The sequence below is a fragment of the Taudactylus pleione genome, unplaced genomic scaffold (assembly GCF_031769625.1).
Source record: "Taudactylus pleione unplaced genomic scaffold, aTauple2 ptg000483l, whole genome shotgun sequence".
Classification (NCBI taxonomy): domain Eukaryota; kingdom Metazoa; phylum Chordata; class Amphibia; order Anura; family Myobatrachidae; genus Taudactylus; species Taudactylus pleione.
The window spans coordinates 286,131-313,079 of NW_028284885.1; the positions used below are offsets into that span (position 1 = coordinate 286,131).

At 50.8% G+C, this 26,949-nt stretch overlaps 1 protein-coding gene across 1 annotated transcript in view; it reads left to right on the forward strand.

Annotated features, from left to right (window-relative positions):
• Positions 1 to 345: 345 nt before the first annotated feature.
• Positions 346 to 26,949, forward strand: part of PARP1 (poly(ADP-ribose) polymerase 1) — an 81,620-nt gene continuing 55,016 nt past the window's right edge. Inside the window, exon 1 of the mRNA XM_088449363.1 lies at positions 346 to 821. Coding sequence (XP_088305489.1) covers positions 702 to 821 — 120 coding nt within the window. The 5' untranslated portion in view covers positions 346 to 701. The remainder of the gene's footprint in view (positions 822 to 26,949) is intronic.

Genomic DNA, 26,949 nt, shown 5'->3' on the forward strand with positions numbered 1-26,949 from the left:
TTACGTGTGATCGTACTGCTGCCACCCAAAAGCGCCCATTTAGCGGCCACAGAGAAACGGCTGAGGTGCGCACCCACGCTGAACCGCAAACCCGTTCGCAGAGAGGAGCACCGAGCCGGCGACGCATTGGTCGTATAATAATAATAAAGATGGCTAGATGAGGCGGCAATCAGACCTATGTGCGCCTCAGAATCATCCCCGACTTGTCTGTCACCGATGAAGCCACTCAGGCACCTGGGGAAGGGGGTGATACTGATGCACACCCTCATCCGGGTCCCTCAGGCATGTGCGGACTTTCCCAGCTCTGAATTTTGGCGGGAGAGCTGAGTGCAGTGACGTCACTGTACGGAATAAGCCCCCGCAGGCGGCTGAGAGGGGTGTGCCGGAGCTTTCCTGAGGAGGGTATCGGCAAGGGGCCCTAGGCACGCCTGGCAGGGGACACCTCGCCGGTCACGGTTAGACGTTCAGCCGTCCCCAGGCCCCGACTACCCCCGTTGTCGATCCCCCACCAGCCTCCCCTCCTCTCTTCAGTCCGAAGCAATCGACCGCCGATCGGTCTGTGCATGGGAGCAGCGCCGAGCGTGGCTCGGTGAGCGGCTACTCCGGCCTGGTCTGTTGTGTGTGTGTGTGTAGCGGCGGCGGCTCCGTGTCTGCTGCACGCGGCTCCCGGTGTCTCCGTCTCCTCCACTCCGCTCCCCGCCATGGCCGATGCCTCCGACAAGCCCTACCGGGCCGAGTACGCCAAGAGCGGCCGCGCCTCCTGCAAGAAGTGCGGGGACAGTATCGCCAAGGAGTCGCTGCGGCTCGCCATCATGGTGCAGGTATAATAATGTCTATATCTCACTCTGTAATGTATATATCTGTCTGTAATACATTGCATATAATACAGTATATAGTTATCTGCCTGTAATACATTATATACAATATAGTTATATATACACACATCACCCTATCTGTGACACTTTATAATAGTACAGTATAGATCTCACTCTGCCTGTTATACTTTATATGCAATACAGTGTGTATGTGTGTGTGTGTGTATATATATATATATATATATATATATATATATCCCTGTCTGTGATACTTTATATATAATACAGTATATATCTGCCTGTAATACATTACATATAATACAGTATATATCTCTCTGCCTGTAATACATTACATATAATACAGTATATATCTCTCTGCCTGTAATACATTACATATAATACAGTATATATCTCTCTGCCTGTAATACATTACATATAATACAGTATATATCTCTCTGCCTGTAATACATTACATATAATACAGTATATATATATATATACACACACACACAATCTCCCTGTCTGTGGTACATATATATATATATATATATATATATATATATATATATATATAAATATTACAGGATATAGTTATCTGCCTGTAATACATTACATATAATACAGTATATATATATATATATATATATATACACACACACACAATCTCCCTGTCTGTGGTACATATATATATATATATATATATATATATATATATATATATATATATATATATATTACAGGATATAGTTATCTGCCTGTAATACATTACATATAATACAGTAGTTATCTTACTCTTCCTGTGATCATTAAATATAATACAGTATACATCTCACTGTGCCTGTGATCATAAATAATAATACAGTACATCTCTGCCTGTAGTACATTATATATAATACAATATATATCTTACTCTGCCTATAATACATTATATTGTACAAATAACAAAAAAAAAAAACAGATTATCTGATAGATATGAAGTGGAAATTACACAGACAAGTGCTCATGTATGTCAGAGGTAATAGTACCTTTACCAATGATCACTGAAAAGAAAAGGAAAGTCAGTGCATTACCCTATTGGGTTGCAGCAAATCAGAAATCCTCAAAACATGACGTGTGAGGAAACCTTCAGGGTTGAGGTTAAGAACCACTGGAATAGACCATATTTTGTGTACAGTATGTAGTATTTCTGTAAAGCCATGTCCCTTTGCTGTGTACTAGTGCTTAAATATGTCAGACTCTGCACCCAGCGGTGCCGGGAGGTGGTGGGAGGGGGGAAGCAGGTACAAATTACCCAGGCCCGGGCTTGCTGTGGGGGCCCGGTGGGGGCCTGGGTCCGGCACCGCTCCCCCTCCCTCTTTAGTAACAGCAGCCCTGCACATGCTGTTTCATGCTGGACTGCACTGGGAGACTGCTCCAACAGTCTCCTATGCCTATGGGGGGAGCGATCATGCTGATCGTGCCCCCCATAGGCTGTGCACCAGGCTGAGGGGCACACAGCTCCCCCTCCCCAGCATGCAGCGCCGCTAGAAAAAAGTATTTTTCCTGTGGAGGCGTGGCCACGCCTCCCGCGATTGGGCCATGTCACCTGGGCCCGGCGTGGCTCTCGTCGGCCCTGTCTGCACCTCTCTACAATCATTCAAACGAGCTCTTAAGACCCACTACTTCATTAAAGCCTTCCAGCTGTCATCCTAACTTGCTGCTACATCTTTCTTCCTTCCCGCCTACCCCATTGGTGTCACTCCTGTTTGTCTGCCCCTCCATTTTAGAATGTAAGCTCTTTTGAGCAAGGCCCTCTACCCTCTTGTGCTTCTCCCTACTGTATTTTCATTTATCTCTTAAACTGCATACACACACGATTATTTGAACGATTATCGTTTAATGATATCGTTAAACGATAATCGTTTGAAAAAACCGTTCACTTTCTGAGTCAAATGATTAACGATTATCGTTCATGCGCGTTCACGTTTGTAGTTCAGTTAGACTTGTCAACTGAACGATTTTCATTAAGGGAATATGCAAAAATCGTTTGTAGTTCATAAAAATCGTTCATTACACTTTAAAAAATCTGACAGAAAATCGTTCATGAAAATCGTTGGTAACAAAATCGTTGGTAACAAAATCGTTGTGTGTGTATACAGCTTTACTCCCCACTAGGGCAACTAATGGAGCGTACACACGGTCAGATTTGTCAGACTTGTCAGATTTGTCAGATGAACGATTAAACGATCTGAACGATTTGAACGATTTGACCAAAGTTTTGAACGATTTGAACGATTGAACGATTTTTGACTGCATTAAAATGAATGGAATCGTCCAAGTCTGACTGCAAACCCATCAGATGTCAGATATCGTTATCTGACAAACGGGAACGCGCATCGTTGATCGTCCATCGTTCAGGCATGTCAGATATGAACGATTTTCCTTCAGATATGAACGACTGAACGATTTTTAAATCGTTATCGTCCATATCTGAAGAAAAAATCTGATCGTGTGTATGCACCATAACACTTGTCTGCTTATGTGGGTGTAAATGTCGTTAATTATAGCAATGTTTATTATCCTTGTCCTGTATTGTATTGTAAGTCACTGGTTACTTATTTGTTTATGTACTTTGTAAGGCGCTGCGGAACACTTGTGGCGCCATATAATTAAATGATGATATATCTTACTCTGTCTGTAATACTTATACATAATACAGTATATATCACCCTGCCTGTAATACATTATATATAATACAGTATATATCACCCTGCCTGTGATATTTATATATAATACAGTATATATATTACTCTGCATGTAATACATTATATATAATACAGTATATATCTTACTCTGCCTGTAATACATTATATATTAGTGTTCCCTCTAGCTCCGGCGGGAGGCAGGGCGCCGGAGCTAGAGAGGGCATGTCCGCGCGTGCGCCACCGAGAAGCGGCGTGGTCATCGAAAAGGGGGCGTGTCTATAAGACGCGTCCCCTTTTCGTCACTCTTGGGGGCGTGCCCGGCGCTTACGGACACTCCGGGCAGCCCCCAAGCCCTGCAGACAGGGAGAATAGACGCCGGGCGCATGCGCCCGGCGTCTATTCTCCGACGGTGACCGGGTCACCGCACATTTCTTCACCCGCGGGACACTGCGATCTGTTAGGGCAGGGCGCTTTTTGCCCTCCTTCTGGAGGGCAGGGCGCTTTTTGCCTTCCAGTTGAGGGCAGGGCCCCGCGCCCCGCTAAAACAGCCTAGCGGGAACGCTATATATAATACAGTTTATATCTTACTCTGCCTGTAATACATTATATATAATACAGTATATATCTTACTCTGCCTGTAATACATTATATATCTCACCCTGTCTGTGATACAGTATATGTGTATGTATGTATATATATATATATATATATATATATATATATATATTGATATATCACGCTGCCTGTTATACATATATATATATATATATATATATATATATATATATATCACCCTGTCTGTGTTACATAATAATAATAAAATGATAACATCAGTGGACGTTTCTATATACTGAGAAAGTATGGGGATTGGTGTCAGAGCATCTTCTTCCTAGCAGGACATGACCAATCAGCCACCTCCCTCCCACGGCACAGTTATGTAATTATGTTCTTGCCAAGTACCACAAAATTTAGTTCTTTTCAACTGAGCTGCAAAACTGGCTTTTGTTGTGTTTATATTCAACTGCTTTGACCTTTGCTTATTTTTTTCCTTCTTTTTACAAAATACTCACGACTTAAGGTCGCACAAGTGTTCCCCTGGCACACTTGTGTGACCGGCAGTCGTGCCGATGTCCAGGGACACCCTGGACATCATGTGATTGCCGGTACACACTGCAACATTAACCTGCATGGCACTGCATGCGCTATCGTCATGTGTGATATGCAGCACATCAAACTTGACAACAACATCGCTCCAGTGTGCACCCGGCATTACAGTAGAAACTGTAGTCTAGCCTTCAGGAATATGTATGAAACTTGAATGAGTTTTCAACTTAAAATCTTTCTTACTAAATCCCTCCCCAATTAATAGTAGTTTTTGTAGGTGACTCTCCAGACTCCCATAATCCTTTGTGTTTTTCCGCTTCCTACCATAGCCGGACTTCTGCCGATCACTTTGGGTGTTTTTCTGTTCTGTCCATAGCAGGGGAGGTCTGCTGGAGTGTCCCTAATGGTTTGGTTAGTCGCAGGGGTTTATTTCTACTTCAGGGTCCATAGGGTATCCACAGGATACCTTGGGGTATAGGTGTGACGTCAGTCGCAGGGCACCAAAGAGTTAAGCTTTCAGCCTCCCAGGATGCACTAGGTCCCCCTCCTATACCCCGCCCCCGGGCCAAGGCACCTCAGTTTAGTTTGGTGCCCGGCCGGAGTCGGGTGCACCTGTTGGAGTGGGGGCTAGAAGAGCCCCTGAAGCTTTTTCTTCATGCAGCTGTGGCTGCACATCTGGATGAACAGCATGGACAGTCAGTCCTGACGTCCATGCTGTCTTCCCTACACCCCGCCGGTACCAGAACGCCGGTACTGATCCGGGGATGCTGGTGGGCGTCTGGGGTCACAGCGGTGACCCCAGATGTTCCGGACCATGGCCGGATTCAAGGGGGACAGAGGTAAGCAGCGGGGTCCCGCGGTGGGTCCCCGCTGATCACATGGTCCTAAGTCCCCAGGCAGGGGGCTCCCTGGGGACTGGCTGCAGCGTGGAGCCAGGCGACCAACCTGCGCTTCCACTACCCCCTGGGACAGCGGACCGCAGCAGAGCGGTAGCGCTGCGGCGTCCCAGGGGTTAAATGCATGCCAGGGGAGCGCGCCTTCCCTGTCTCACAGCCGGCGCCTCCCCCGCTGCACACAGCCCTCTCTGCACTGTGCTGACTGGTCCTGTGTCAGCGCTCCTCCCCCAGGCCAGCTTCTCTCTGCTCCTCGGCGGCCATCTTCTCTGCAACGCATGGTGAACGCTGCTGGAAGTCTGGAAGGAAGCATCGTGGTCTGGGTCCCCCCGCATACCTCTCCTCCGCTGTGGCTCAGGTCTGTGTATGCAGCGCTGTGTCCTACCAGGCCCTGTGTCTGTGTAGTTGAGTGATCAGCGCTGTTAGTGCAGGAATTGTTATTTCTCTGCATTGTATGTGACTGTGCTAGCGCTGCCTGTAACTTTTCTTCTCTAAACTGTCAGCTTTATTACTGTCCCTGTTCTTTCTGCTAAAGCCCTTGCGGTGCGGTGCTGCAGGGTGGTCTCTCGCCTATTTAATACTTAATTGGTGAGAGAGGTCACATACGTGGTGCCATCATGTCTGAAAGTGATTTTCCCCTCCGGCTACAGTGTACCACGTGCAAAGTACCGTTAGCGGAGGGGGAGGGTAGCGCGGAGGGCCTTTGCCGGCAGTGTTTGTCCATGGCGCGGCCTATTACGGTTACAGCACCGGTACAGGAGCCGCCCTGGGCTTGTTTCGCTCAGGCGTTAACAGCTTTAGTGGGCCAGTTAGCTCCGCAGCCCGCGTTTACTCCGATGGGTTTGTCCCAGCAGTCTGTGGTGTCGTCACCCATGCAGGGGTTCCCACGACAATTGGTGGTACCCCACAGTCTCCCTATTTCCCCGCTCCCGGGTTCTCAGGAGCCAGCGTGGGTGAACTCCCTGACGAGTTCTGTACAGCACTTGTCGGATGTGTTGCAAGGGGAGTCTGTGATGCGGCCTCATAAAAGGCCGGTGGCGTCTCTGTCCGCTCCTTATGAGGATGACGAAGGGACGTCTGATGATGGGGAGATTCTGGATCCTTACGATCAGGAACCTTTCCATACTAAGGACGCTGATGCTAAGTCCAAAGTATATATTCCTGGACTTATTCGGGCGGTCCGCACAGCCTTGGTGATTGAGGACGAAGTTCCCCCAGCGGCTAAATCTAAGTATGCCTTTTTCAAAGATGTGAAGGGCGATGCCACAGTCTTTCCTCTTTCGGGTCAGTTGGTGGACCATTTAGAGGAGGCGTGGAAACAACCTGGCAAAAGATACCAGCCGCAGAGACGCCTGGCGGTGGCTTATCCGTTCGCGGATAATTATTTTGCTAAGTGTGAATCCCCTCCACAGGTGGATTCTCACGTGACCCGTCTTGTCCGTAGTGCCACATTGCCAATGCCATCCATGTCCTCCCTTAAGGATGCTACGGACCGCAAGGTAGAAATCTGCCTGAAGTCCGCTTATTCCCTTGCAGGGGGGGCAGCACGGCCGGCTATGGCCATTTGCTGGGTTGCCAGAGCGATGGAGCGCTGGGCGGATTCATTAGAGGCTTCTTTTGAATCCGACTGTCCGGCCGAACAGGCGGAGTTGATTGGCAATCTCCGTGATTCGGCCACCTACATCAACGAGGCGGCTCTAGACATTAGTACTCTGGTGTCTAGAATTTCTTCAGCAGCGGTAGCTGCTCGTCGCACCTTGTGGCTGCGATCCTGGAAGGCGGACGCAGATCCAAGAAAGATCTGGAAGCGTTGCCGTTTACCGGAGAAGTTCTCTTCGGTCCGGATCTGGATAAGATTGTGGCCACGCTGGCGGCAGCCAAATCTGCTTGTCTCCCGTCGGCCGCTGCTCCTTCTGGTTCTGGACCATCGTCCTTTCGGTCATCTAGGGCCCAGGGCAGGCCCAAACCACAGTCGTTTCCTCGACAGGCTGGCCCTAAGAAATCGGTCAAGCCCCGGAAACAGGCATGGAGTACCAGACGTCCAGCCCCCAAGCCAGATGACAAGCCTGCGGCCTGACGGTCCGGGTCTCCCCTTGGGGGATCCCAGGGTGGGAGGCCGCCTGCTGCAGTTCTCCCGGTGTTGGTCGTTCACTACGACAGACACTTGGGTTCTGGAGGTGGTCTCTCACGGGTACGCCCTCTCCTTCCGGCACAGACCCCCGGCTCGATTCTTCACCACGGGTCTACCATCAGACCGGAACAAGGCTACGGAGCTGCGGAAGGTATTGCACACTATGCTCCAGGCTGGAGTTATAGTGCCTGTTACATTCTCCCAGAGGGGCCAGGGTTTCTATTCAAATCTATTTTTGGTACAGAAACCCAATGGGTCATATCGTCCGATTCTCAACCTCAAAGCACTCAACAAGTCTTTGCGGGTCCCGAAGTTTCGGATGGAGACCCTACGGTCCATCATTCTGGCGCTGGAACCTGGGGACTACATGGTGTCATTGGACATACAGGACGCTATGGCGGTCATGGCGGCTTCTCTGCGGCTGCAAGGAGTCCGCATGTTGCCGCACTTGGACGACCTGTTATTGGTGGCAGGATCTCCAGAGCTCCTGTTACACCACTTGGACCTGACCATTGCACTGCTGCAATGGCACGGCTGGCTAATCAACTGGCAGAAGTCCACTCTAATCCCGTCTCGGAGGATTCTGCATCTTGGAGCCTTATTGGACTCGGGACAGCAAAGGATCTTCGTGACGGAGGACAAGATCTCTGCTTTACAGTCAAGGGTGCGCAGTTGTCTGCACAGCCGCCGGGTGTCCTTACACTCGGCGATGAGGTTACTGGGCTCCATGGTGTCGGTGTTCGACATGGTGGAATACGCCCAGTTTCACTCCAGACCTCTGCAGCACCTGATCCTGTCCAAGTGGAACGGGCTGCCTCAGACTCTGAAGTCCCAGACGATTGTGCTCACCCCGGAGGTTCGCCTGTCCCTTGCGTGGTGGTTAAAGACGACCCACCTCAACAAGGGACGTCCGTTCTGGGTTCCAAATTGGGTCCTGTTGACAACGGACGCCAGTCTTCGGGGCTGGGGAGCAGTTTCGGGTCCACACTTGTTCCAGGGCAGGTGGACACCGACAGAAGCGGAGCTTCCAATAAATATCTTGGAACTCCGTGCGGTCTTCAATGCTCTCCTGCAGGCACAGCGGTTTCTCCAGGGTCACCCGGTGCAGGTCCAGTCGGACAATGCTACCACCGTGGCCTACATAAACAGGCAAGGAGGAACTCGCAGTCGGGCGGCTCTCGTAGAGGTCTCTCGGATCCTGGTTTGGGCGGAGCGCAGTCTTCCGGCCATATCAGCGGTCTTCATCCCGGGAGTGCTAAATTGGGAGGCGGACTTTCTAAGTCGCCAGGACGTTCATCCAGGGGAATGGTCCCTGCACCCGGACGTTTTTCAACTACTGGTGGACAGGTGGGGTCTTCCAGAAATCGACCTCATGGCGTCCCGGCACAACAACAAGTTGCCGGTGTACGGGTCTCGCACAAGAGACGAAGGGGCGTCTCTGGTGGATGCTCTGTCCGTCCGGTGGACGTTCAGGTTCGCATACCTGTTCCCTCCGGTCTCCCTTCTTCCACGGGTAATCCGGAAATTCAAACAGGAAGGAGGGACGCTCCTGTTGATAGCTCCCGCGTGGCCCAGACGGCACTGGTTCTCAGACCTTCAGGGTCTGTCCGTGGACAGTCCTCTGCGGTTGCCGCTACGACCGGACCTTCTGTCTCAGGGTCCTTGTCTTCACCCGGACCTGACTCGGCTGTCTTTGGCGGCGTGGCTGTTGAGACGGCCATGCTGAGGTCCTGGGGGTTTTCCAGCTCTGTGGTGCGTACCATGTTACGAGCTCGGAAACCGTCTTCCGCGAGGATATACCATCGCGTGTGGCATACGTTCTTCCAGTGGTGTCGACCGAGAGGTTATGCACCGCGGGAGTTTCGTCTGTCTCGGATTCTCGCCTTCCTGCAAGCGGGACTAGATCATGGGCTTCGCCTTGCTTCTTTGAAGGTACAGGTTTCGGCCCTATCTGTCTGGTTTCACCGTAGGATTGCTACAATCCCGGATGTGCGCACCTTTATGCAAGGTGTTCTCCGTATTCAGCCGCCCTTTGTTCCACCTGTGGCGCCTTGGGATTTGGCTGTGGTCCTGAGGGCTCTCCAAGGACCGCCGTTTGAACCACTGGGCTCAGTGGATATTAAATGGCTAACAGCTAAGACTGTTTTCCTTCTGGCCGTTGCTTCAGCCAGACGTGTTTCTGAGTTAGGGGCTCTTTCTTGTAGACCCCCTTTCTTGGTTTTTCATGGGAACAGGGCAGTGCTCCGCACTCGGCCCGAGTTTCTTCCCAAAGTTGTTTCCCAGTTTCATGTTAACGAGGAAATAGTTGTTCCGGCCTTTAACTCACCGGGTCTTTCCGTGGGTGAGGCCTCTTTGGATGTTGTGCGGGCCTTAAGGACTTATGTTGACCGCACTTCTTTGTTTAGGAAGTCGGACGCTTTGTTGTCCTCTATGGCTTCTGTAAAAAGGGTTGGCCTGCTTCAAAGCAAACTTTGGCAGCCTGGATCCGTATGGCTATTTCTGAAGCTTATCTTCATGAAGGCCTACCGGTCCCTCCTTCTCTGAAGGCTCATTCCACTAGGTCTGTGGGTCCTTCGTGGGCAGCTCGACGTGGTGCCTCGGCAGTTCAGATCTGCAAGGCTGCTACGTGGTCTTCTGTCCATACCTTCGTGAGGTATTACAGGTTTGACACCTTCGCCTCTCAGGATGCTTCCTTCGGGCGGCGGATTCTCCTTTCTGCACAGGAGCGTCCCCACCCTTAAAGGATACTGCTTTGGGACATCCCCAAGGTATCCTGTGGATACCCTATGGACCCTGAAGTAGAAAATATGAGATATGGTAAGAACTTACCCTTGTTATCTCTATTTCTACGAAGTCCATAGGGTTCCACAGGACTCCCGCCCTGTCGCACCTGTGCTGCAGATGGGCTTTGCTCTGGTCACCGGTTTTCCGTCTCCCTCTGGTGAGAATGTGATTCTTGTATGTGTCCAGATCTTTGTTCTCTCTCTTCCTTCTCCTCCTCCGGCCTATGGCTTGGTAACTAACTGAGGTGCCTTGGCCCGGGGGCGGGGTATAGGAGGGGGACCTAGTGCATCCTGGGAGGCTGAAAGCTTAACTCTTTGGTGCCCTGCGACTGACGTCACACCTATACCCCAAGGTATCCTGTGGAACCCTATGGACTTCGTAGAAATAGAGATAACAAGGGTAAGTTCTTACCATATCTCATATTTTACTAAGTAAGCTGCCTTTCCTGGCTCATAGAAGCCCAAAACTTAAAAGGCAATGCTTGTAATAGCAGAACACTGCTTTTTCTGGCTATTAAAAGCATTGCCCTTTAGGGATGGGTTTCAACCATCCATGGTTAACAACCATGAGTGGTTTTGCCATCAATGGCGGAGATAAGATGGTTCTGCACCATAGATGGGCAGCACAGACGTGTAATGGTTAGCATTACTACCTCACAGCACTGAGGTCGTGGGATCGATTCCGACTACGTCCCTAACTGTGTGGAGTTTGTATATTCTCACTGTGCTTGCGTGGGTTTCCTCCGGGTGCTCCGGTTTCCTTCCACACAATATATTGGTAGGTTCATTGGCTCCCAACAAAAATTAACCTTAGTGTGTAAGTATGTGCATGTCCATGTGGTAGGGAATATAGAGTGTAAGCTCCACTGGGGCAGGGACTGATGTGAATGGCCAAATATTCTCTGTAAAGCACTGCAGAATATGTGTGCGCTATATAAATAACTGGTAATAAATAATTAAATGTTTTTAGAGCAGGAGTGGGGAACCTTTTTTCTGCCGAGGGCCATTTCGATATATATAACCTTATTCACGGGCCCAGTGCAGACCACGCTCCCTCCATGTGAAGTCACACGGGGAGGGGCCACAATCGCTGGTGATTACAGCAGTGCCCCGGAGCATCGTGGCTGTCTGAAGCGTCCTCCTGGCGGCCCCGCTGCCGAGATTCTGGCTGCAGGGTGCCATTCTAGGCAGCAGAGAAAAGCTCAGAGGGCCAGACCAAATGACTCCACGGTCCTTATACGGTACCCCAGGCCTGATGTACCCCGTCCCTGGCATAGAGGCAGCAATGTTTTTCTTTTCCCCTGGCACAGAAATGGAGCTTAGCCTTTTCCTGCTTGGCCTGCTGCTTGCCATTCCACAGAGCAGGGAAGTCCATTGATTTGGTGCAAACCACAGTGTTCTCACCACGCTTTATTTGTCGGGCGGTCCGCCCGGCAAAAATCCCCCACCGCGCCCGGCAGTTGAGCTGCACTGAGAACTAGCGGCGGTGCAGCCGGTGCATTGCATCGGGGCCCGCACCCGCCGCTAGTGTCCCACAAGTGTAGGGCAGACCGCTGTGAGTAGTGGTCTGCCCTACACAGAAACAAACACACAACCACCAGCGGCAGCTGTGTGTTTGTCATAGAAGCGCAGCCAGCCAATGAGAGTCACACAGACTCTGATTGGCTGCTGCGGCCTCGGAGGGAGCCAGCTAGAGCTCACTCGTGGGCTCCCATTCCGGCTCCCCCCGCAGCGGTTGATGGGAGAGACGTCTTGACGAGCAGCGGACAGTGGCTGTCGTCGGCTGGAGCGGGGATGAGGTAAGTTGTCTATTTTTTTATTTTGTGAGTATGCGTTACTGTATAAAGAGGACTGCTACTTGGGGCACTGTTAGCGTTCCCGCTAGGCTGTTTTAGCGGGGCGCGGCGCCCTGCCCTCCTTCTGGAGGGCAAGAAGCACCCTGCCCTCCAGGAGGAGGGCAAAAAGCGCCCTGCCCTCACAGCCTGCGGGTGCCGTTCTCACCCGCGGGACGCAGTGTCCCGCGGGTGGAGAAACATGTGGTGTTGCGGTGATGTCCCGGTCACCGCCGGAGAATAGGCGCCGGGCTCATGCTCTATTCTCCCTGTCTGCGGCACTTGGTGGCTGCCCGGCGTATCCGTAAGTGCCGGGCAAGCCCCCAAGTATGACGATAAGGGGATGCGTCTTATAGACACGCCCCCTTTTCGGGAGCGCGCACAAAGTTGCCCTCTCTAGCTCCGACGCCCTGCCTGCCGCCGGAGCTAGAGTGAACACTACACTGTATAATGGGGCTGCTACTGGGGGGCACTGTATCATGGGGCTGCTACTGGGGGGCACTGTATCATGGGGCTGCTACGGGGGGGCACTGTATAAAGGGGGCTGCTACGGGGGGGCACTGTATAAAGGGGGCTGCTACGGGGGGGCACTGTATAAAGGGGGCTGCTACGGGGGGGGCACTGTATAAAGGGGCCTGCTACGGGGGGGGCACTGTATAAAGGGGCCTGCTACGGGGGGGCACTGTATAAAGGGGCCTGCTACGGGGGGGGCACTGTATAAAGGGGCCTGCTATGGGGGGGGCACTGTATAAAGGGGCCTGCTACGGGGGGGGCACTGTATAAAGGGGCCTGCTACGGGGGGGGCACTGTATAAAGGGGCCTGCTACGGGGGGGCACTGTATAAAGGGGCCTGCTACTGGGGGGGGCACTGTATAAAGGGGCCTGCTACGGGGGGTGGGCACTGTATATAGTGTTCCCTCTAGCTCCGGCGGGAGGCAGGGCGCCGGAGCTAGAGAGGGCATATCCGCGCGTGCGACCGAGAAGGGGGCGTGTCTATAAGACGCGTCCCCTTTTCGTCACTCTTGGGGGCGTGCCCGGCACTTACGGAATCGCCGGGCAGCCCCCAAGCCCTGCAGACAGGGAGAATAGATGCCGGGTGCATTCTCCGGCGGTGACCGGGCCACATCACATTTCTTCACCCGCGGGACACTGCGACCCGCGGGTGAAGACGGTTCCCGCAGGCTGTTAGGGCAGGGCGCTTTTTGCCCTCCTTCTGGAGGGCAGGGTGCTTTTTGCCTTCCAGAAAGAGGGCAGGGCGCCGCGCCCCGCTAAAACAGCCTAGCGGGAACGCTAGGGCTGCTACGGGGGGCACTGTATCATGGGGCTGCTACTGGGGGGCACTGTATCATGGGGCTGCTACTGGGGGGCACTATATCATGGGGCTGCTACTGGGGGGCACTGTATAAAGGGGGCTGCTACGGGGGGGCACTGTATAAAGGGGGCTGCTATGGGGGGGGCACTGTATAAAGGGGGCTGCTACGGGGGGGGGGGCACTGTATAAGGGACACTATTTAAGCCTGGGGGTACTGCATAAGGGGCCAGTCTGGGGGCAATATTTAAGCCTGGGGCACTACATAAGGGACCAGTCTGAGGGCACTACATAGGGGCACTACTTCAGCCTGGAGGCACTGCATAAGGGCAAAGCTAAACGACAGGGGGCACTGTATAAAGGGGAAAACTACAGGGGGCACTGTATAAAGTTCACAAATACAGAGGGCATTGCATATGATGGGCACTTTTGACTGAGTGCCAGTGGGGGAGCAGCCTGAGACCTGTCAGGCTGGATTGGTAAGGGAGATGCCCCTTTTCCCGGCGCGCATAATTGCGAAGGTCCCCACCCGGCTACTTTTTGATGCCACCCGGTTGGAAAAAATTTCTGGGGAGAAAACTGAAACCATAAAGGTCCCTCGTCAATGGTTTCATGCCATTGATGTTAAGTACCAATGGCACAATCAATGGTTAACCCACCGATGACCATATTTGAGCCTAAACACTGCAGGAAGTGGCGACTTTTACAAGCTGCTACTTATACCCCTTTTACACCAAAGTCCCCGGGTCTGACCTGGGATTTGGAACACGTTTCCAACCCGGATCAGACCCCCTTTTACACTGCGGCGCCGACCCGGGCTGTGCCCGAGTCGACACCATTCACACCTGACCCGGGTCGGCACTGACCCGGCTGTCCGGCGAAGGTGACCAGCGCTTTTTCCCCTCCCTCCCCCTCCACAACCTACTTACCTTATCCTGCAGCGGTCCGGAGGCAGGGAGAGCAGGTGGGGTGCGCTGCTTCGTGCCACTCGGGCAGGCGCTGCTTGTCATCTCCAAGCGCCACTGAAGCCGGCAAATCAGGCGGCATGCGGCGCGACCCTGGTCATTGTGGGCCGTGCCGTTTACATTGCAGGGTGACGGGAACAACCCGCGCTCAACTCTGCAATCGAGCAGGGTCGGATCCCCGGGTCGTTGGACCGGGGTAGATCCGTTTACACCGACTAAAATCCCGGGGTTATGCACGTTCACGTGCATCAACCCAGGATATTTCAGTCGTTGTAAAAGGGTTATTAGTATATAAACCCTGCAGTGTCTAATCTCGCCTGCTACAGGTAGCACTGTGCACCACCAAGAGAAAATTCGTGCCATATGTGAGTATCGGTACCCTGCTATGTACTGAAAATAATGGTTAGGGAAACATATGTAAAGCCTTGGGTAAGGAGTTAGTAAATAATAATTTTATTTATATATCACTTTTCTCCTAAAGGACTCAAAGTGCTTTACATTTGTCTTTACAGTACAAAATCCTGAATAACTGGTTTTCCTCTTTAAGTATCAGAATTTTAGAGATTAAAAAAAGAAAAGAGCATACATGGAGATTGGATTCTGGGTAATGCCAGCGCTGTCTACATTAAATTGCCCTTGTCATGTGTTTGATCGTTTGCATTAAGCCAGGCATTGCTGGTCTATAATGCATTAGAGTACCGCAAGCTACTGGAAGAAAGTGGATTAATGCTGCTTTGGTCTGAGCTGTTGATCCATCATCTGGCAGCAAAACACAAACGCACGTAAAAAAAAAAGCTATTTATTCGAACCCTGATGACATTTTAGAACTCATTTCTGTCCTCTGTATAGAACCACTGTGTTCCAGAGTGTTACCGAGGTTTGGAAGCATTAGAGAGTGCATTGATAGAGGGGTTGGGAGATTCCCAGTAATTGCCTGGTAGTGTAATTATCTTCCTCTCTTCATCCTTATCTTGTCCTGCATGATGCATATCTAGATCAGCAGGATACTGAGGGCATCCGCATTCCTTCAATTACCATTCAATTAGTAGAACCCCCATCTGATGTATTCTCAATGCATGGGTCTTTGTTGGTTCACTTGTTGTGGTTTTAAATAATTCTGCAGTCATTATTTGCAAGTCTATTATTTTGTAGTCTGATTTGGAAAGTGCAACAGTATATGCTGGAGATATATAAATGTTTGTTAAAATTCTGTGCTTAAGATATGTTTCTCGCGCATGTGAAGTGCAATAAAAATCAGCACATCATACGAGGCAATGTTTATCGTACCTGCGTTACACCGCAGTGCATTTCTGTTTTGGGGGATATTTTTGTAGGCCTATGCGTCTTGTTCTACTTCAGTGCATCTGACGTGCATTAGTGTAATTGCAAAAGCTCATTGTGTACACACGTAAACACAAATGAGTTATAGTCAGGAAGACGTCACAAGTGTTTGGCATGAACGAGATAACTTCCTGCTCTCTCATAGGCACATGTTACAAACCGCAAGTGCTCTTAAACACCATGGGGTAAATGGCCTGCGACTTGCTGTCATCGTCGAGATCCCGATGAGTCTGCCCAATGTTGAAGTGGCAATGGCTTAAAAGGCAGTTTGGGTTTAGGAACAGGTGGACCGAATTATGTGGAAATCAAGGCAAATGTGCAGCCATTGATCTCATTGGAAATAATTCCTGAAAGCTAGATGCAAACAGTACATTGTTGTTTTTGGCCAGCTCCACTGGGCCAGGGACTGATGTGAGTGACTAAAATACTCTCTGTAAAGCGCTGCAGAATATGTGCACTCCTATATAAGGAACTTGATAAATAAATGTGGGTCTTCTCCAACCAGTAGGTGGTAGTGACTGAAATCCCTCTGCATTCTGGTCCATGCTGGCGGGAGGGTCAGCCTCTGGCTTCATTACTGGTGACCAGTGCGATTTGGCTGTCAGTGTGTGTGCCCAAAGTGTAAAACTGATCTTGATGTTCTGGATTAAAGAGGCTCCATCCCCCATTGTGTTTAAAAGTTTTCAATGTTTCTCTTCATAATAGTATGATAGCCTGTGTTCTCTGGCAGCATTGAATAAATCTGTGTTATAACTATGGACCAGCCCCTCGATAAACAGATCCGTGCCGCCTTCTCCTTTGGTGACGTTCGCTGTCTCCTTTATGGCAGCTGAAGCAGACAACACAACACAACTTTCAGTGTCCTAAAAATACAGGATCATTATAATTTGCTTGAGCGTAGGCTATTTATTATCTGGCATTTTAGTCAGTCTTTAGCTTGTAAATAAATAACCTACTGCAGTGTTCTTCTCAAGCCTTAATTCCCAGGTCGCATGTAACTGTGATGTGATAAGTGGCGCTGTTCTGACGTTTCTATATGAAACTTCTGTGCAGGGCGACGTCGGGCTGGAGGGCAGAGTAGATCTGTCCCACATTATTAAAGGAAGGGGGCGTGGTTGCCAATGGGAACAGAAAAGATGCTGTTGAATGGTGGAAAGCGTGGACTGCCTGCATCCATTCTCTACATTTCGTGTTTGTTATTGTTCCTTCTGTGTAGCCAGCAAGCCGGGTAGTATCTAGGCCAGGGGTCTTCAACCTTGGCCCTCCAGCTGCTGTGGAACTACACATTCCAGCATGCACTGCCACCTATTTGATATAACAGTATGCTAAAACTATGGCAGTGTATGCTGGGATGTGTAGTTCCACAGCAGCTGGAGGGCCAAGGTTGAAGACCCCTGATCTAGGCAGGGCTGCCATCTGTGTTCAGTGGGGTAATAACTGGGCCACTCTGAAAAAAAATGTTTCTACTTCAGGGTCCATAGGGGGTCCACAGGGTTGACCTTGGGGTTATAGCTGGAACAGGATCCATGGGCACCACACAGTTAAGCTTTTAGCTCCCAGGATGCACTTGGGTCCTCCTCTATACCCCGCCCCCGAGCCACAGGCACCTCAGTGTAAGCTGGTGCCCGGCCGGAGTCGGTCACCGCGCAGGGGGGCTGCAGGAGCAGCCCCCAGAAGCTTTTTATTTTAAGTTAGATTTTATTTATTTTTAATCTATTTTTACTACAGACGGCAGCGAAGGGCTGTCTGTACAGACGCCCACGCTGCCGCTCTGATCCCCGACTGATCTGGGGATCGCGGCGGGAGGGCAGAGTCCGTACTAGCCGGACTCTGTCTACCTCCCAGGACTGCTGCCGGAGTCGCCGGGGAGTCAGGTAAGCCGCGCGTCGCTGGCTAGCGGCGGCGCGCGGAATGCCTTAAATGCAGTCCTTTAGCCTCCGGTCCTGGGGACAGACCGGAGGCTGCTGGCAGTGGCGGCGGGCCCCCCCCCATAACCCGTGGGACCACTAGACCACCAGGGATAAAGGGGCAAGCGGGAAGCCAGCATCCCTGGGGTTATGGCCAGCCAGGGGAGGAAGCCTTCCCTGTCTAGCGGCTCCTCCCCTCAGCTCAGCGCGCCTTTCAGCACGCAGTCTGGCGTCGCTGAGCTGCAGTTACACGGCCACTCCTCCTCTGAGGTCTCCAGCGGCCATTTTCCCAGTGGCAGCGCAGATCTCAGGGAGCACGCGGACCGGTCCCCCTGTGTACCTCTCCCCTGATTAAGGACAGCGTACACAGCACTATAGCCCTCCCAGACACTGAATCTGGGCAGGTTGATTGTAGTGTAAAGGTGCAGTGAGTATATCTTCCTGCATGGTATGTGACTTTTGCTAGTGCTGCCTGTCTGTGCTTATTTTCTACTTACTGTCAGCTTATACCTATCCCTTTACTTCTCCTACAAGCCCTACAGGTGTGTGGGGGAGGGGCGTTTCTACTGACCTCACTTATATAGATCACGTATTTGTGAGGTCCGTCACATACAGTTGTATGCTACTCAGTGCCATATTGTGGGCTGTTGTTCAGCACACCGGTGAGTGCGTTTTACTTCTACCCTGGTGCCAGATATATAATATATTCTGTCATGTCAGACGAGGAGGTTGAGCGCTCAGTGGCTCCTCCTGCGGACGCTGTTCTGCAGGAGTAGATAGCAGGAACCACCGTGGGCGATGTTTTCTCAAGTGCTGGTGTCTATTGCGGACCGTCTGTCGGTCCCGACTGCTCTCCCTACTAGGGCGGTGCCCCAGCCGACCATCCCCCATTCCCCGGGTGTCCCGCAGTTATTGCGGAGTCCTCCTGGGTCTCAATCAGTAGGTCCCTATGTGGGGTTGCCTATGTATATACAGGCTTCCCCTGTGCCGCAGCAGCCTGTGGTACCTTTTCAGGCCCCTATGGCGACGCCTCCACCATGGGTGGATGTGCTCTCCAACTCCGTGCAAAATTTGGCGGCCGCTTCCTCGGCTTTTCAGTCAATGTTGCAGACTGACATGCCTTCTAGGATTTCTAAACGCCCACTCATGACACGGGCTGCTCAGGTATCGGACTCAGAGGGTTCCTCAGATGATGGGGAGGTCCCTGATGACACTGACTCGGACGCCTCGGTCCAGGAAATTGATACCAAGTCGTCCATTAATGTGCGAGCACTAGTTAGGGCGGTGCGAGCTATTCTTCTTATAGAGGATGAGGCACCGGTTCCTAAGTCGAAGTTTCCTAGTTTCAAAAAAACTAAGGTGGCTTCTGCGGTGTTTCCCCTGTCGGATCAGTTGACGGATCATATCTAGCTTGGCAGGCGCCCAGTAAGAGATTCCTTCCTCAGAAGCGGTTGGCTTCTAATTACCCCTTCCCTGAGGCACATTGTAAAAAATGGGAAACTCCACCGGCGGTGGATTCCCATGTCACCCGTTTAACTCGGGGCGCCACCTTACCATTACCGTCGATATCCTCGCTGAAGGATCCCACGGACAGGAAAGTTGAGACTTGCTTAAAGTCTATTTACTCCCTCTCCGGGGCGGTGGCCCGACCGTCCATGGCCATTTCCTGGGTGGCCAAGGCCATTGAGGGGTGGGCCAATGCATTGGAAGATACCTTCCCGGACGACGCTCCAGATGTCCAGCGGGCGTTGTTGGGACAAATGAGGGACGCTGCTTCTTACATTGGAGAAGCTTCTTTAGATGCTAGTCTGCTGACCTCGCGGGTATCGGCTGCAGCGGTGTCTGCCCGCCGATCCTTATGGTTGCGGTCCTGGAGAGCGGACTCTGATTCAAAGAAAGGTCTGGAGGCCTTACCTTTCAATGGGGAATTACTATTTGGTCCGGACTTGGACAAAATAGTGGACACCCTGGCTAAATCCAAGTCGGCCTTCCTCCCTTCGGCGGCACTGCCTGCTAAGGTTCGGAGTTCGGCTTTTCGTTCCTTTCGGGTTCAGGGTAAGGCGAAAGGTCAGTCCTTCCCGAGACAGTCTGCGAGTAAGACGGCCTCTAAACCCAAGAAGCAAGCCTGGAGTGCTCTGCGCCCTTCTTCCAAGCAGGAAGATAAACCTGCGGCCTGATGGGACGGGCCTCCCTCTGGGGGACCTCAGAGTGGGAGGCCGACTTCTTCTATTTGCCCAGTGCTGGCACAATACCACCACGGATGCCTGGGTTCGAGAAGTGGTCTCCCAGGGGTACGCCCTGTCTTTTCGGCACAGACCACCCCACCAGTTTTTCTGCACAAGTCCTTCTCAGGACAAGACCAAGGCGTTACAGGTTCAGGAGGCTATAGAGTCCTTGCTGAAAGCAGGGGTCATTGTTCCCGTTCCTCTATCACAACGAGGGACGGGGTATTATTCGTCTCTGTTTCTGGTGCAGAAACCCAATGGTTCTCATCGCCCTATCCTCAACTTGAAGTCTCTGAACAAATTCCTCAGAGTTCCCAAGTTCAGGATGGAAACGTTACGTTCCATCATTCTGGCGATGGAACCGGGGGATTACATGGTGTCCCTGGACATCCAGGACGCCTACCTCCATGTTCCGATAGCATCTTCACACCAGCGGTATCTGAGGTTCGCTATCCTTCAACACCACTATCAGTTCCGGGCGCTACCCTTTGGTCTCTCCACGGCACCGAGGGTGTTCACGAAGATTATGGCGGTCATGGCCGCACATCTTCGGAACCAGAATGTACGGCTGCTGCCGTACCTGGACGACCTCCTGTTGCTGGCGAGCTCCCCGGAGGTACTGCTTCAACATCTCCATCTGACGATCGCCTGCAAGCACACGGGTGGTTGATAAATTGGAAAAAGTCCTCTCTGATTCCATCACAGCGGATGGTTCATTTGGGAGCCCTGCTGGATTCGCGTCAGCAAAGGATCTTCCTGACTCCGGAGAAGGTCGCCTCCCTACAGCTGCGGATACGCAGTTGCCTGAGCCGTTGCCGCCTGTCGGTCCATTCGGCTATGAGAGTTCTGGGGTCCATGGTGTCGACATTCGACATGGTGGAATTTGCCCAGTTCCATTCCCGGCCCCTGCAGGGGCTGATTCTATCAGAATGGAACGGGTTACCTCACCGGATCCGCTCTCAGGTGCTGGTGTTGTCTCCGGACGTTCGGCTATCTTTGGCTTGGTGGCTTCAGACAGCTTATCTGGTCGAGGGGCGCCCATTTTGGATCCCGGACTGCGTCCTGCTCACGATGGATGCCAGTCTCCGGGGTTGGGGGGCAGTGACCGGCTCTTTGTCGCTTCAGGGTCGTTGGTCAGCGGAAGAAGCACTTCTCCCCATCAACATCCTGGAACTGCGGGCAGTATACAAGGCCCTGCAGTCGTCCGGCCCCGCTCTTCACGGAAGGGCGGTACAGGTGCAGTCCGACAACGCCACCACGGTGGCGTATATCAATCACCAAGGCGGAACTCGCAGTCAGGCAGCGATGTCGGAGGTGTCTCGTATCCTGTCTTGGGCGGAGGGTCACATTCCAGCGATCTCGGCGGTCTTCATCCCCGGAGTCCTCAATTGGGAGGCGGACTTCCTCAGCCGTCACGACGTGCATCCCGGGGAATGGTCGCTTCACCCAGAGGTGTTTCAGCTACTCGTGGACAGGTGGGAACTGCCGGAGCTGGACTTGATGGCCTCCCGTCACAATCACAAGTTGCCCGTTTACGGGTCAAGGACAAGAGACGCAGATGCAAGTCTGGTGGACGCGCTGTCGGTGACATGGACGTTTCACCTGGCGTATCTGTTTCCTCCGATATCCCTGCTTCCTCGGGTTCTGCGGAAATTTAAGGAGGACGGCGGCATGCTCGTGCTGGTAGCTCCGGCGTGGCCCAGACGTCCTTGGTACTCCGATCTCAGGAGCCTCTCCATCGACGCTCCGTACCTTCTTCCTCAACGTCGGGACCTGTTGTCTCAGGGGCCCTGCCTTTACCCGGATCTGGGACGGCTGTCTTTGACGGCGTGGCTCTTGAGACAGCCGTCTTGAGGTCTCGGGGCTTCTCCAGTTCGGTTATTGGTACCATGCTCAGGGCACGCAAGCCTGCTTCAGCACGGATTTATCACAGAGTGTGGCACACTTACTTTCAGTGGTGTGAGTCCAGACTTTATGATCCTCAGGTGTTCCGAGTTTCTAGGATCTTGGAATTTCTTCAGTCAGGATTGGATCTCGGCTTACGCCTTGCATCTCTGAAGGTTCATGTGTCCGCCTTGTCCGTGTGGTTTCAACGGCGGATTGCAATACTACCAGACGTTCACACCTTTTTCCAAGGTGTTCTCAGGATCCAGCCTCCCTTTGTGGCTCCTTGGGACTTGGCGGTGGTGCTACGGGTCCTGCAGGGTCCTCCGTTTGAGCCTCTTGAGGCTGTGGAGCTCAAGTGGCTGACATTTAAGACGGTTTTTCTCCTGGCAATTGCTTCGGCCAGGAGGGTGTCTGAATTGGGGGCGCTTTCCTGTCGCCCTCCTTTCCTGATTTTTCACCAGGACAGAGCGGTGCTCCGCACTCGTCCTGAGTTTTTGCCCAAAGTGGTCTCGAAGTTCCATATTAATCAGGAACTTGCTGTGCCAGCTTTTCAGTCCCCTGATCTTTCAGCTGGTGAGACTTCCTTAGATGTGGTCCGGGCGCTTAGAATTTATGTAGACCGGACGGCTTCGGTTAGGAAGTCTGATTCCTTGTTTATCCTCTTTGGTTTTCACAAGAGGGGTTGGCCTGCCAACAAACAAACGTTAGCCCGTTGGCTTCGTTCCGTTATTTGTGAGGCTTATGCACAGGAGGGCTTACCTGTGCCAGCCTCTGTTAAGGCTCATTCCACTCGTTCTGTGGGTCCCTCTTGGGCTGCTAGACGTGGCGCTTCTGCTGTTCAGCTGTGTAAGGCGACCACTTGGTCTTCAATTCAAACGTTTTTGAGGTTCTATGCGTTTGACACCTTCGCCTCTCAGGATGCTTCCTTTGGGCGCCGGGTACTCCTTTCAGCACAGGAGCGTCCCCGCCCTTAGTTGTACTGCTTTGGGACATCCCCAAGGTCAACCCTGTGGACCCCCTATGGACCCTGAAGTAGAAAACAAGAGATATGGTAAGAACTTACCTTTGTTATCTCTGTTTCTACGAAGTCCATAGGGTCCACAGGGCGCCCGCCCTGACGCACCTGGCTTCAAATGGGCTGTGTGGCTGGTCACCGGTTTTCCGTCTCCTATTGCTGTGAGTATGGTTTCTTGTGTGTTCCAGTCTTCCTTCTCTCTGTTCCATATTCTCCTCCGGCCTCGGCTGCTTACCAACTGAGGTGCCTGTGGCTCGGGGGCGGGGTATAGAGGAGGACCCAAGTGCATCCTGGGAGCTAAAAGCTTAACTGTGTGGTGCCCATGGATCCTGTTCCAGCTATAACCCCAAGGTCAACCCTGTGGACCCTATGGACTTCGTAGAAACAGAGATAACAAAGGTAAGTTCTTACCATATCTCTTGTTATTTGGGTGGAATTAAATTGTTTCTACCCCCCTTTGCGCACGTCAAAGCTATTCAATTGTTGCTCCTGTTGGATGCGATCAGCTGCCGGCTGCACCATTTCAGCTCGCACCCCCCGAGGTGGGGTGCGAGCTGTAATGGTTGAAAAGTGACCCGTTTGGGTCGGGGGTAGCGCCCCATGATCTCCCGTCACGTTAGACGAGAGATCGGGCACACTAAAGCAATTGAATTCCACCCTTTGTGTCCAAAGGGTGCAAGAGTGCAGTATCTATTAAATATTGTATGTGTTCAGTCAGCTATTACCCATGAGGAGTAAGAATTTAAATCAGAAAACATTCTTAAAATGGAAGACCTGCAATCTTAAACTATGAAAATAGTAAACTAGAAGGGGCAGTTGCATCAAAATTTGTTTGAACTAGAGTCCTACAAAAATCTAGATTCAAAACGAATCATGCATACATTCTCAACAACGGAGCTCAAATAATCTTTTCCAAACTTAGCAAAACTAGCTGCTATTGGACTGGCTATACCTATAAGCACCGCTGAATGAGAGAGGGTTTCTACTCTATAACGTATTATATAACCTGTCTAAGGAATTGTATGATACAGAGCACACTGGGTGGGAAGGATCAAGCATCGCATTCTGAATGCGATACATACCTCCACCTACTGCATGCATAGCAGCGTTTATTTACGCTATATGCATGTAGATTAGCAATTAAAACCGCAGTGAAGAAGCTGACCTTTGCGGTGTGAGGACTTCTGAGTTTATGACCCAGGATTCCTTCTATGTATATGCGAGCAGTGGGGAATCCTATTGGATTATGCGAAAAGTAGGCCATAGGGTACTATAAGGCAACACCATCTTTCCGGAGCTTAATACATATGACAAATGTGGTCAAACTTTCGAAAACTACAGTTTCTGGAGTTTTGACTGCATTTTGCTGTTGATACATCCCACCCTAAATAATTTGCTGATTTGACTAGAGGGACCAGATCCTACCGACTTTGATTATGAAAAAAGCTAGTTTAAAGTTTTTTGTATTTCTTGTGTGTGGGGGTTAAGGGGACATAGACCATACCTAAATTATCTATTGGTCCAGTCAATGTAAAAAAAAAATAAAAAAAAAAAAAAATTGATCACTGGGAAATGACTGAATTTTATGCCATATATTCCGGGGGTTTCCATCATGTAGTGAGTCATGTATAATTTAGTTAAATGTATTTAAAAAAAAATCCCCTTTAGTTGCCTTCACTGTATCTGGCATTACTTTGTGTGGGGAGCTCCTCCTATAGACTGTGGAAAATGAAACTTAGGGCCTGATTCAGAGCCACTCGTAAGTGGCAGCTCGTTCGCTCCGAGCGATGTTTGCCCAACTGCGCATGCGTACGGATCGTTATACGCATGCGCGAACCAGTCAGTGTGGCCGAAATTCATGTGCTCGCAAAATAGCGAATGCCTGCTAATTTGAGTGACAGAATGAGGCGTATGTGGGTGGTAACAGGGGAAGGTGCTTGAAAACAGGGAGTGGAGATCCGATCGCAGGCGTGCTTAAAGGTCAAAACGGGCGTTTTAAGGGAGTGCATAATTAATACAGCAGCGTCATTGACCACGTCACTGGGTTTTTTGTAACTCAGAAATTGTGGTAGCAAAAACCAACCACAAGAATAGCGAGCAGCTCATACCCTGTTCGATGTACTCGATTAATCTAATAAATAGCGGACATGACGTAGGATGCGAGCGGACAGGGGGCGTAGTTTCCCTAAAAACGACCGCAAGTTTTGTTCGCTAGTTCAGACCTAGAGGCGTGAACAGACCGCAAACAGCGAACGGTTCATTTGAATAGCCACCCCTATTTTCTGGACGAGCGAGCGCAAATAGCGACCGGCTCTGAATCAGGCCCTTAGTTTGCATAGCTGTCTCTTTCATGTAATCCCTGAGTATCCGCAACAGTAATTTTATTATTTTTAATACATTTTTAAAGCTTCCTGAATACGCACATTTGTCCATATTCAATCTAAAGATAAAAGTCCCTAAAAATAAATGGCAAAAAGGATGTTCCCTACTGATTTATTGCATTCCATGTTATGCAACTTTTTTGCATAGTATTTGTGTGGTGAGCTTTGCATTTGGTCAGTCTGTTTTGTGAGAATGCTCCTGTACCAATCTTCCCCCAGGATCATTGTATGTAGAATTTAATCTTCAGCTTCAGTGGGCGCGATTCAATTCAACGCAAATTGAATAGCGCCGGGAATCTGCTCCCGGGGATATTCAATTCTGCGCGCTGTTAGGTCGGGGAAAGCCCGTTCTCGCGCCTTAAACAGGGTGATGCTCCCTTACTGGTCTGATTATCTAGGATGTGGACAGTCTTTGGTAACTGGCAGTCTCCTGTTATCAGTGCTGCATCTTGTAGTATGTTAGAGAGATCCCTGCACGCTGCAGAGATTTCCTGCACAGCACTATGGTATCTGACTCACAACTACTGTGACATTTTAAGCTGTAAACATTTATATTTTAACCATCTGGATTTAACCCTGATAGTAGCACTCTCCCTTCTAGGTTAATTACATTTTGTCTGTATTTTGTTGAATTTGGGCACGGTCCAGTAATGAGCTCAGTCTCAATGGCAGTGCAACTATTCGTGATAATATCAGTTTAGTATCCTGCCAGTAAGCATCGTTTTCCTTATGTCTGTGTTTTAAATGTCATAGTGTGGGCAGCTCACATTGCACAGCATCAGAATTACTGCTTCAGTGGCCTGTGAATAGAGGAACCTTCTTGTCTTGTTCTAAAACTTAGCAGCGCTGTTCAGTAAGTTGGTGCAATTATAATGGAACAGTTTTTAAAGTATTATCCACTTTCAGGCAATATATTACACAGTACCCTACTGCAACTTTGTTATGCTGATAGATAGATATAAATATATCTATTATGCACATATATGTAGTGTTCACTCTAGCTCCGGCGGCAGGCAGGGCGCCGGAGTTAGAGAGGGCACTTCTGCGCGCGCTGAAGGGGGCGTGGCCATTGAAAAGGGGGCGTGTCTATAAGATTTGTCACTCATGGGGGCGTGCCCGGCACTTACAGACATGCCGAGCAGCCCCCAAGCGCTGCTGACAAATAGAATAGATGCCGGGCGCATGCGCCCAGCGTCTGTTCACAGGCGGTGACCGTTACCGCACATTTCCCCACCCACGGGATACTGCACCCGCAGGCTGTCTTAGCGGTGCGCTGCCCGGTGAGGGCAGGGGGCTTTTTGCCCTCCAGAAGGGCTCCGCTAAAACAGCCTAGCGGGAACGCTATATATGCTTGTGTATATACAGATGCATCATGCTACATCTTTGCTCATAGCGCGCCATACTTTATTCTAAGTCACGGCATGAGAATAGTGCGGTAAGGCGCAGTGAGACTTAACAATATCCACGGTATGCAATACACAGCTTCACCGCTGGGTGGCCAGTGCTCCGCTGATTTAAACTACAGTGGTTAATAATACCGCAGTGGATGGATATGGCACTACAGAATACAATAGTACAGTAATGCTGCATACACACGGTCAAATTTGTTTCGGATATGAATGATAACGTTTGTAAAAATCGTTCATATCTTTGCCGTGTGGGGCATGCATCGATGAA